The sequence below is a fragment of the Chlamydotis macqueenii genome, chromosome 3 (assembly GCF_036417535.1).
Source record: "Chlamydotis macqueenii isolate bChlMac1 chromosome 3, bChlMac1.mat, whole genome shotgun sequence".
Lineage (NCBI taxonomy): Eukaryota > Metazoa > Chordata > Aves > Otidiformes > Otididae > Chlamydotis > Chlamydotis macqueenii.
The window spans coordinates 126,766,648-126,779,057 of record NC_141558.1 but is presented as its reverse complement, the minus strand read 5'-3'; the positions used below and the strand labels follow the sequence as shown (position 1 = coordinate 126,779,057).

Sequence of the window (12,410 nt, the reverse complement as noted above, 5' to 3'; positions counted from 1 at the left end):
CACTTGAGTGTCATTTTCTGTCTCCTGTGATCTTCGTAAAGAGCAATGTCAGCAACAAACTCAAACATCCTATTACAGAGGCAACTGAAATTCATTTTCAAAAGGGCAGTGCCCAGTTTTCAAGGAAGAGTTGCTACGTGCAGTAAGGAGAAGTACATTTTTAGGGAAGTGATAGTAACTTGGTAAGCTTGGAAACTTGGAAAGCTTTCTTCCCCAGCTGCTGAACATTGACATGCTGGTCCTCCCCACACTCCCTTACCCTCGGCGACAGTGAGAAGGTTGCCCAAATCCGTCGAGGAGTGGCACTGGGCTGGCTCGGAGCTCTTGACGTTTCCCAGTGGCAAAAATGGGTCGTAATCACTGGAAGAGAGATCCGCCAGACTCAGCACATAATGGCTTTGCTGCGTATACGTGCTGGAGCCATTCACACAGCAGTGCAGAACCTGCAAGTAGGCAAGCATGGCACTGAAGAAGTAATGAAGTGTGCAGTACAGTACCCACTTACACACATTCCATGAGGAGTGACCTACCATAATTTTTATATTGTGAAAGTCAGGACATGCTACAAAAAACACCTCTGTCTAAATACAGTGTTTTTAAAATAAAACTCTTTGTTAGCACTTATTTTGTACTTAAACAGCTCACTTCAGGACTTATTTTGTATTTTAACAGCCCATTTCAAATAATTCAAATATTTCTGCACAGATTATTTTCCCTGCCTCGTTGTTTTAAGCATTTCACCTTTCTCTCTTCACCATCCTCTGTCTATTCTACATCTCTGATCTTATCATCTTCACATTTTACATTCTTAACTTCTCATCTGTATGACTTCCGCCCACACTGCGAGAATTCATTATTTCCTACAGCTGGCTAAAAATTCTCCTGTACCTAACAGGATCTGCGAAAGGCATCTTTAAACACTGAAACACAATAAATCACGTTCACTCCTGATACTCACTCTGTAAATATAATCCAGTAAAGGAGCTTTGGATGCATGTTGATCTTCAAGAACACCAGCAGACACCGGCTCCAGCAGCATTTTCATGGGTAACGCCATACACCAATCCAACAAGCAAAGCAGCAGGGAAACTATAAACTAAACGGAAACATGTAACACATTATTTAAGTATATTCCATTGAATTCACCCAAACTTAAAGGTGAGAGTTTGAAAATTTAAAACATGACTCTGGTTCCAAGCGACTTCATTTCATAACCATCTCGAACAGCATACAGAAAGGAAGGAGACTGCTCTTCTCAGTGACATACCTTTTTATCTGCTTCCACAGAGGAGTATTCAGCACTCGGCAAAAGAAATGCAATGGTGGCCACAAGGATCTACATTAAAACAAACAAAATTCCAGAAAGAAATTTAGCTTCTTTTGCTGTAAAGACAGAGCATGAACTTCATTTGAACACAGTACAAAAAAAAAAGGTTAAATTCTCTTAGGAATATCTAACTGCCCTTGTAAATCAAAGTCCAAATGAAATGAAAAATTTTACTGAGCATTTTGGAAATAAATCACTACAAATGAGCTGTACAGCAAGTACATCTTCTAACAGTAATTGCAGAAGACAGAAGTTAAAGTCTCAGTTACAGTAGCTCAAATTGGGAATCAAGACAATTTTGCATACGATTTCCATACAAACATTTTAAAGAAACTGACGTACTTCAGTAATTTTTCTAGACAGAGAGGATTCATACTTCTGAAGCTTTTGCCAGTAAGAAACCAGCAGCTGAAGAACATCACAGGCTACCTGAGCTACCACTTTGTTAGAAAACTGGAAGAAAAGAAAAGATTATTAAAAGACAAATAAAATACCCAGACACAATCCAACGCATTCAGTTTTTCTACATTTAAAATTATTTTGAATCTATTCAAACAATTAAAAAAATGTTAACGTTGCAAAATCACACTGTCAGCCTTAGGGAACGGCGGACAACATTATCTGTGTAATCCCAACTTGGTCTGTTGTGGAAGGGGTCTTTAGGTACATATGTCGTGGTTTTGTTTAGTAGGGGGGGGGCTAAGGTGGTAGCTTCTCTTCTGTAGGAAACTGCTAGAAGCCGCTCCCCTTTGTTCAGGGGACTTGGCCAGGCCTAGGGCGGACCCACTGCTGGCCAAGGCCGAGCCGATTGGTAGCAGAATGTCTCGTGATAACGCCTCTGCGATAACGTATTTAAGAATGGGAAAACAGGAAAAAAGAGAGAAGAGAAGATGTGAAGAAGCTGAGCGGGGGCAGAGGCGCAGAGGGGGAGGCGCAGGCCTCATGGGCCTTGCAGGCCTCACCATCTGGCCTCTCGCCAGGCAGCCGACTGGGCCCGACTCAGTCCAGCCCGGCTGCAAGAAGTGGAAAGGAGATGAGAAGCGAATAAGATGTAAAAAAGATCCTGAGAGACATCTACCAGCCTGTTGTGAGGAACGGCTGCAGACGCCAAGGTCAGTGAAGAAGGAGGGGGAGGAGTAACGCGGCTCCTGGCCAAGATTCCCCTGCAGCCTGTGGTGACGACCATGGTGGAGCAGGTTGTCCCCCTGCAGCCCATGGAGGTCCACGGAGGAGCAGAGATCCACTTGGAGCCCGTGAAGGACCCCGTACCGGGGGAGGTGGATGCCTGAAGGAGACTGTGGCCCGTGGAGGCCCCGCTGGGACAGCTGTTCTAGAGGGACTGCACCCGTGGAAGAGATGACCCACGCCGGAGCAGTTCCACGAAGGACTGTGGCGTAGGGGTGGGACCCCACAACAGAGCAGGGGAGGAATGTGAGGAGTTCTTCCCCCGACCATGAAGCAGCGGCGTGAAACAACGTGTGATGAACTGACCACAACCCCCATTCCCTCTTCCCCCCTGTGCCGCTCGGGAGGGGAAGGTAGTAGAGATAATGTTAAGCTCGGGAAGAGGGAGGGGTGGATGGAGGTTATCTTGTTCTCTGTCTCATTATCCTGCTGTTTGTAGTAATAAATGAATAGTTTTCCCCAAGTCGAGTCTGTTTTGCCCGTGACAGTAACTTTAAGGATTTCTCCCTGTCCTTATCTCAAACCTCGAGCCGTTTTTCCTTATATTTTCTCTCCCTGTTCTCTCGGAGTGTGGGGGGAGTGAGAGAGAGACTGCGTAGTCTGGTCCGATCGGGGCTGAACTACGACAATAATCACATGCTGGTTTTGCAAATATTTTGCACTTTTGTATAGGATACTACCCTGGCGACATATACTCCTCGGCAGCTGCACAGGAGCCATGGGGATCTGAGCCATGCTCCCTGAACATGATGAGCTACTAATGACACACAAGGGTTCGGAACTGGAAGACATCGTTTTGAAGACTGCCAATGCCGTATTGCTAACACTACACAAAAAGTCCCGAGCAGTTGTGTGCTAAGCAGCATCCTGTCAGTGCTTTAAGCAATGAAAAGACAAACTAGCAGACTGTGCTCCATATAACCAGCAACTATTAAAAAAAAAAATGAAAATACCTTTTTTACACACTGTTTATTGATTACAGAGACTGTCATAGTAATACCTTCAGCGTCACGCCTATGACATTGATCGCTTCCTTCACTTGGGGATGGTTTGTGCACTGTGTTAGTTCTTCACATATCCAAACTCCAAGGCCACAAATGGCTATGCATCTTTTTTAAAAGAAAAAGTGTCTTTGTCAGAAGTTTTAGAAGAATATTTAGAGAAAAGAAAAGAAGAAAAAAAAGAAAGAAATGCACAAAGATGCGATCTCTCTTTTCCCTCTCTCAGGCCACACAACAGGTCAACACTGTCATCGTGTGGAGTGAACCTCATCTCAGCAGGGCTCAAATGAGTAATTCATCCAAACAGGATCAAACCACAAGGCAGTAGTAACAACTCAGCTGTACAAGCACCAAAATAATCAGTATCAGGAAAGACGTTCCCATTTTTTCTTTTACTCAGTATTTTACCTTGCAGCTTCACTTGGCTCCTCTGTAGCGTTCTTCAATAAAATATTTATGAGATAGCACTAAAATAATAAAACAAATTGCAATAAGCATCTTTTTCATACCTTCATTTTAAGTTATTTAATTTTGAGATAGTTACAAGTAAAATAACTTTAATTCTCAGTCTATTCTTAAGGCATTGTTACTACATGCTGATTTTATTTTGTCAAGGGAGAAATACTGATTACAACTCAAATATACAGGCCCTTGTGGATAAACCTAATCAACTTAAAATCATGTACAGGCAGCAAGATGGAAATCGATTCAGTTTCAGAGCTGATGGGTATTTACTAATGATGAGTGGTGATCACTTGAGAATACAAACTAGAGTGTTTAAGTTGTAAGCAAGCCATGTGTTGAAAAATTTAGTGTATTTTTTAGTACAGAGAAGATACTTTTGAAATCAAGACTGTTTTAACACGCCTCCAGTGACTCTCCAAGGTCTGGCGAAGAAAGCAAGAACAGGAGCCAAGCGTGCGAAGGGTTTTGTATTCTCTCTGGTTCTACCTTCTCAGGCTGCATGAGGAATCCGGAAATTCCTCCCTAGCTTTAGCTAACTCGGTGCAGTGGATCAGCGTGGTGCCCCAAGTCTATGGAGAAGCAACAGAGGCTTGTGTGAGGGCAACCATTTAGACAGGTTTCACCTGCAAGTGAAGCTCCAGGGCACCTTGGTTGGGTCTTTACAGGATGGCATGTGTGATTTTTCCCCACTAAGAGTACTGCTACGAAGGTCACTAAATTACAAAGCTTTCCACCTAGCAAAACAATTCATACATCTCAGGGCATCTCATTGAAATGAATTCTCAGGGAAAAGCCATTCATCTAAGTCGATGGCTCTAACAGTGGAATTTTCTAAACGTTTTACTATAATTCCAATAAGGCAAAAAATCTCTCCCCTTATGCACACCCCGCATCTCTACCAGGACAAGCTAACACACACAGATACAACGCGTGGACACTTTAAATAACACCACCAACAGCATTTAATGAATAGACCTGCCAGGCATCCGGCTGGAAAACATCGCATTTGATCATAGCCAGTTCACTCTCCTTGAAAACAAAATGCAATTTGCAGTATCTAAGCTTTGTTAATTTTATGGTGCATGTTAAGCAAAGCAATGCTTATCAAATAAGTACATATAATGTGTGCAGTTGGGGGGTTTTGAGGAGAAGGAGGGGTTTATTTTTTAAACAAAAAGTGCATGGTAGAAATGAAGTGACTATGTAGTAAGAATATGTTACATTACATTAGGATTCACTAATAAAACGTGACTTTACCTTCACATCGGCTGTTCCCGCGATGATATCACCGGCTTCTGAAATGGGCCGCAAGAGTGGGATTTCTTGGTAGATATTTGGAAAGCAAACAAGAGAACCAAGGATGGTGTGAGCTTCTGAACGGGGAGCCTAGCGAAGGAAAAGTAAACAAAACTATTTTCATCATAAAATTATGAAAATGGCATAAGCTGTGAGGCTAGTACCTATCTCCATAGAGACCAGACGTGCGGTATTCCCAGTGGAACACTGCAGTGTCCTGAGGAACACGTCCCAGCAGCTCTTCCTTCACAAATACAGCAAAAGCAGCACCAAAGCAGCAACTGTCAGACACTTACGTGCCTATGCTTTTTGCTGCTGTGTTGCTCTGCTCTTCTTTTGAGGCCGAGCTTCTCCTCCAGCAGGGCTCTGGCCCCGCTCCTAAGCGTATTCTACATTTTTAATATCTCCTCTGTCATTACACAGTCCAACTATCAGAGAGTCGGTGTCAATAAAAAAATATAGAACAACATAGAGAAAAGCTGAGGGTTTTAAGCACTAATCCATCACTATTAGCTGATCGTGTGACACAAAGGACAGTACAATGTACTCAAACTGACTGTACACATGATAAAAACAAACAGAAAGATTCCTGCTTCAATAAAACCATCAAAAGCAACATAGCATGAGCTATAAAGGCATTAACTACTGCCATATAATCTTGTGTAAAGTTGAAAATGCAATGCACGCTAAGTTTTATACTTGTAGGAGAAATGGTAGGTGGCGTTGGTCTGTTTTTTTTCTTTTCCCCATGGAAAGTTGAGTTTTGATTTCTTATAAGCACTTTAAGCTTTGGATGAATGATCAGGCTGATCAGGTTTTCTTTTAAAGAGATGTCAAAAAATTAATGGCTGAAAACTCTTTGAGGGACATTAGAAAAAGCATGGCTAGGTCACCGTTGCAGTCCTGCTGAAATACAAGAGGGTTGTGTTCCCATGCAGGGCCACCCGCTCAGTCACACAGATGTCAAGAGCAGCGGTAAAAGCACTTGGCCAAAAATGGACAGAAAATTCTCCCCTGAACTGGTGTTTCACGTACAACGTAGCTTTCCTGTTTTTCCCAGGACTGCGAGACCCTTACCCTTATTTTGGCAGCCCACTATTGACTTACAGTTTTACTTATTCTTCACTAATTTAATCATTTAGAGTCCCATTTCTATTACTTAGTAGTAATTTAGTAAGAAATTCCATATTACCCAAAGAGTTCCAAATTTTCAGGATTTGCTCCCTGAAAAAAGCTGATGAGATTCTGAAACCCAAGTCTTGCTTTCAGCATACAGGGTGCTGCAATATTAGCAAGGATAGGATTTCTCACACTTTGGCCTTTTGATGCAACACCTCTGCAATACTAGTGTGTCACCTTACCCCAGAATTTCACACATCAGCTGCCATGGTATCTGCCCCAAGAGCCCCGTTTCACGTTGCACTAATGAGTCAACACCTGTTAAGAGTGCAGACATCCGAACCTCGTTAGCCAGCGCGCGCTCTCGGGGGACGGGGGCGCTGGGCATTGCCACACTCACCTCCAGCATGTCTGTGCTCAGAACCCTGGCCGCTGCCGTAATGAAGTCTCCGATCAGCACCGTGAAGCCAGGTAAGCCCAGGAAGAAAAACCACGGTGGGCAGTGCTTTATGACAGTATTCAAGATATCCTGAAAGAGAAGTAACCTATTTGAGAAGAAATAAGAAAAGAAAAAAAGGGGGAAAAAAAAAGGCCCAAAACCAAAAAGGAGCATTTGTAGATTTAACTTTGCAATTCACCAGTTCCACACCAACCAAGATGGTGATTCACTGAGCCACACAGCTCTGTTCATAACTGATCGCCACGTAACAGCCCATTCTTTCAGCCGCAGGTGATTTTAGTAGGAAAAGTGCATTTTTGTATTTTGGTAATATTTGTACACTAAAATTCATGTTAAAAAACCCAAACACCCATGTCTTTTCCTGTCTAACCATAAAAGACCTGTTAAATAAGCCTTTGGATTCTAAACATTCAAGCCATTAATTAATTTAAGATGAAGCATTACACTGCTCCAAACGAGGTACTTCCTAAAATCACATTACTCAATTCTGTAGCCATAAAACCAAGAGACGACACAAATGACAGCCACCTTTGCCCCGAAGGAGCTCCAGGCAGTAACTGCCGGCAGGTGGCTTACCACTGCTAGGCTGCTCCAGCGCCAGCGGGGTTTTTGAGCTGAGAAACGCAGCGAGGTCGAACGCGAGAAGCGACAGTACACAGCACAGGAACAGAGATAAATCTATGTTAACTAGATAATTCGAAGTCACTCTTCTTCTAAATAATTGAGACAGCAAATACAGATAAGCCTTGGGGAAAAGAGTTTTGCTGGCCTTCGGAAGGAGCAGAGGGGTTTTTTGTTTGTAAGAAGTAGCACTATACATGCAAGAACAGCCCACCAGCCGCAGCTCTGCTCTCATTGTTACCCTGGGACACAAGAACATAACCAACACAAGCGTGTTGGTTCAACTTTAGTCCCGCCACGTTTCAGTCTTCAGAGCAAAGTTCCTGTTCTTAAGATTTCCTTCCTACAGGGTTTCAGCAGGTTTAAAATTAGGCACACAATCTATATAATCTTGCCTGCAACATTATGTTTGCTGAAGAATTAGATAAAGCTATTTCTATATTGAGTAGAAAATTATTTTTCGTCTCAATAAAACGTCAAAGAAAAGTTGGAAAGGTCCATCTTTACTGGTTCTGTGATGTGTTAAAGAAGGCTTTAACTTAAATCTAGTCCCAGAATGTGTCCGTACACTCAATTTCTACATCAGAAACTATAGAAGGCAAGCTCGTTTTTCCCTGCATGAAGATATGCTTTTAACTACACCAGTATTTTCTGAAAGCACTGCTAAACACCTGGACAGAACCCATTTAGTGTTCTGCTGAGGATTCACAGCAGTAACCTCTATGAAATAACTGTGTTCTATATTTTAAATCAACAATATTAGGTTTTAACATAGTAGCAGATAATGCTTTCACTTTCCTGAATAAGCTAAAACGCCACTCGAGTTAATGTTTAAACTAGTTTTAATCACTTCCTTTCATACATTTTAAAGTCAATATCAGTCAGTGCAAACATTCAAAAAGAGAGCAGATGGAAGCAGCAGCTCATAAAGTGGTAAACTCGCACTCGGAGCAGAACAAAAGACCCACCTTTTTATAATTAAGAGTCTGATTAATGCACCTCGCAACACAACACACCTGTAATTACAAAGGGAGCCAGGTACGGTGATGTGTTTGGTCTCCGAATAATTGGGCAGCACACCATAGAGCGGCAGATGGGCGTACGCTCCTGTTGACATATGCCACGATAAACGAGCCCGTGCTAACCTGGCCCGAAAGGTAACAGAACGTAGGAAGTACAAAGACCTGCTACAAACAACCGCGTTAACTCCTCTCCTCGCTCCGTCAATCCCATCTGTTAAATACCACTGTAACGATCATCCAGCTGCAGCGACTCTTGACCTTAACTACGGGCATCGTATAGGGCACTCAGCAAACGAGGATAACACAGAAATTGGAAAACCATCTAATATATTAATACCTGTGAGTTTACAGCACAGCACAACTCACAACTTTAACAAACGCTGTGACAACACACATTCCAAAAAGCCGTGAGAACGTGGGTGCTTGGATCGACTTGCTGTTCATGAACGTACTACTGCTAAAAAAAAAATAATTATTTTTCATAGTAAGAGACCTTGAAAAAATTATTTTGAAAAGCTCATGAAACAATCCTCAATTTCTGGTTTTTGTTAACGTAGCTTCAACCCGATGAATTCACAGCACAGATCGTACGCTGCAGTGACAACACAGTCAAACGTTAACGACAGACAAGTGCACAAGAGCCCGGATAAACACGTGGTCAGCCTAGCTGCCCTTAGCTTCCACGGCCTTTTTGCATCTCGGGCATTTCAGTATAAACCTGTGATAGTTTGAGTGACTTCATTTAAACTCACTCCAGGCAGAACATGTCCTGACTATAGTATCGTGGTTCTACTTGAGCTCACTCCCAAACAGAACGGACAGGAAAGACACCACACCCAGGTAAGCAGGCGCTCCCAGGTAAAGTCTGACCCTTTTTTTTCCCCGTTTCCCAGTTAGAACACTTTCACCCACAGCCCAGCTAACAACAGAAGCGGGATTCACGCAGTAATTCGGTAGCGCTGCGAGCTTATCAGGAGACTCAGGCTTATGAGAAAGCGCCCAAGTGAGAACATCTGTCCTATCAGTGATATGGCAAAAATCAGGTAATTCAAACAGAGGCGAGCTGTTTCCTTCCCTTCACAGCGCCCTTCTAGAAATGTAAACTCTGCTCAGCAGCTCACCGCCTAGTAAATGAATCACTTTAATTGAATGCTATGTACACAGTAACTGGAAAAACACAAGCAATAAGAAAAACATATGGTGATGGCAATAGAAATTGGTTTACTCATTCTGTACAGTGTTGTTTCTTTACTTCTTTCATAATTGACCTTTGGAACGATAAATGTGTAAAATAATTTTGCTTTATTATGGCTCCAAACCTTTCAGCAATTACAGAAAATGAAAATTTAAAAGGAAGTATTCATTCTGGAAGCATTTCCATTGTTTACATAATTGCACAGCTATAATTTAGTGTTCATGTGGTTAAAGAAAAGTAAAAAAAAGGGCCATTATGGACTATTTCTATTCAAAATGATGCTCTGCAGTGTTAAAAATGAGGAGGAGGGGAGAGAAGGGGGCAATCACACGCATGTCCTCCTCAAATGCATTAACCCTATAAAAGGCATAGTATTTCAGCACAGGTTAATCCAGTAACCCAAATAATAATAGGTCATAAATATCCACTGAGTAAGTGGAAAAAAAATTACGCAAGTTCACTGAAAGGTCAATTACAAAAATATTCTTCACCTAATTTTTGTTCAAGCTTTTGCAGATTACAGGTGTAACCAAATAGCCTGCCATCTGCCTTTAGCACGTTTCCAATTGTCCCTCAACAGGGACAACATGGATTTTTCACTTAAAGTTCACTCTGTTCTTCACTGAGACACACCTCATTAGAGGCTGAAATTTACAGCCCAGGAAAGATTATTAATTTACACAAGACTTAAGTGCTAAATCCTTCATTTTCCTTTTTTATTTTAAAGGAACAAACATTTCCATTTACTTATTCCAAGTTTTGCCAGCTATCATTACATTTTAGGTAAGAGTTAATTAGCCAAAAATAAAAGTTCCAATAAACATTTGTGAAGTATTTTGACACCCTCAAAGCACAGGTTTAGTTTGTCAGAAGAACTCATTTCAATCTATCGTTTAAATCTAACCTCCAAAAAAAGATATATTTGCTAAAGTACCTCGTGACCGGGGTGCAATAGGAAGAGACACTAAAAACCAGAATAACACGGCGTTTGTAGAGCATGGGTAAGGGTACTGACAACACAGTTACCAGGCCACGGCACTGCTTGAAATGGCGAGGTGACTTCGTGCCACCGCACAGGTTCCTCCCAACCGCCCCGGCAGCACAGCAGGAAGGCAGGCCCTCCACCTGAGCTGGCAATTAGCAGCACTCCGCGCTTTTCACTTCACCCTGCCCACTCTATCAGTTGTCGAGATGGAGGAACACACGCAGAGGACAAGGGATCGTTTTGTGCATTTTTATTAGAACATGCCAAAAAATGGCCAATACTTTAAACTTTTGCGTAAAACAGTCACTCTCAGAATTTATCATGTGACCCTGCTTAAAAGATAAAAGCTAAGCAAGGAGTTGAAGATGTCTGAAGGAGAGATGCACAACTGCGCACAGAGGGAAAAGGAAGGATCCTGAAGATGCAGTCCAGCTGAAATACGCAGAGGGAAAGGAGGAAGTCAACCAGAGAGCTAAGGATGATGGACGATGAGACAGCGTTGCACTGCAGCGGCACGTTAACAGAGAAATTCACTTCAGGAGATCCCAAAGCTACAATGACTGGAGAGGTGGAAGAAAAGGGGTGAGCAAATTGGAAGGAAAAGACATGTTGCCTCTATTTCAAAAATCTCCATTTCTATTCTGGACAGAGTTCAGAAAATCCTCACAAAGGAGCTTACAAGCTTAGGCACTCCAGCAAGATACTGCTGGGAATACAGAAGAGACAACAACTACAAAACAGAAATTTGGCAGGGATGGAAGTAATTCAGAAAGAACAAAAGTATGACCAAAAAAAAAAAGAACAAAACTTCCAAAATTGCTACAGAACACACAGCTCCTATCCTACACTGGACATCACCTGGTTCTCTCTTTCTTCCAGTCAATCCCAGCATCTGTTTTTCTCCAGCACTCCCAATTTATCCTACTACGAGTGAGCAGAAGGTATGCAGGATTTCCTGTGAGACCCTGGCATTTCTATTTTTGTCTTGACTGGAAATGTCCTGTCAACACTTTTCCAGAGCACTCAAAGCACATCGTGGGGGCACACTCCTAAAAAATCACACTCCGGGAAGATGTCATGATTTTCTATAATCTGTATGAGGAACTGGAGCAACCGCAGGTGCACTACCTTCACTAACCCAGGGCCCGGTAGCAAACATCCAAATTCACTTTCCTTTACATTGGAGGTCAGGGAAGGGAGGTAGCGAGCCTCGCAGAACTTCATTCGTAAAAAGTGCAGGAGAAAACCTGGGCTCACTACAGCATCAGAAAAACGTCCACTGACTTGAGTGGCACAGGAGAACCATCATCACGCAGACGGTCGCTTGCCCCGACCTCAGGCCCCTTTGCAAGCTGGAAGTAACTGCAACACCAGACTGTGACTCACTCCATATTGCCGTTCACGCAATGACTTCTCCCACCTGAAAAGGTGATGCAATTGTTGCAGAGAATTGTTCACCTCTTCCTACAGAGCTGTTTGTGGTTAGACACTTTCACATGGACAAATTAGATGCAGCTCATTACCTCACTCCTTTCTCATCTGCTAAGCTAATTGCTACATCTTGAACTCCGAGTGCTGTGGGAGCTTTCTGTAAAATACACCCTTCCATTGCTCTTTTCTGTATCCCACGAGACAGGTCTGCAGAGTTAGACTGCACTTGCTGCGAATAACATTGTATTAATTTATAGCCATATTCAAAAGTGTATTATTTTGTTTTTCTATCAACACCAAAAT

The 12,410-nt window shown here is 42.5% G+C and overlaps 1 protein-coding gene across 6 annotated transcripts in view; it reads right to left on the bottom strand.

The window, feature by feature from the left end:
* The window catches only part of RALGAPA2 (Ral GTPase activating protein catalytic subunit alpha 2), a 121,811-nt gene that overhangs the window by 62,889 nt on the left and 46,512 nt on the right, over positions 1-12,410 (bottom strand). For all 6 annotated transcript variants that reach the window (XM_086744341.1, XM_086744342.1, XM_086744343.1 and 3 more), the window contains 8 exons: positions 6,794-6,922; positions 5,236-5,364; positions 3,922-3,980; positions 3,513-3,621; positions 1,670-1,780; positions 1,268-1,336; positions 959-1,096; positions 260-443 (listed from right to left, as the gene is read on the bottom strand). In XM_086744341.1, coding sequence (XP_086600467.1) covers positions 260-443; positions 959-1,096; positions 1,268-1,336; positions 1,670-1,780; positions 3,513-3,621; positions 3,922-3,980; positions 5,236-5,364; positions 6,794-6,922 — 928 coding nt within the window. The remainder of the gene's footprint in view (positions 1-259; positions 444-958; positions 1,097-1,267; positions 1,337-1,669; positions 1,781-3,512; positions 3,622-3,921; positions 3,981-5,235; positions 5,365-6,793; positions 6,923-12,410) is intronic.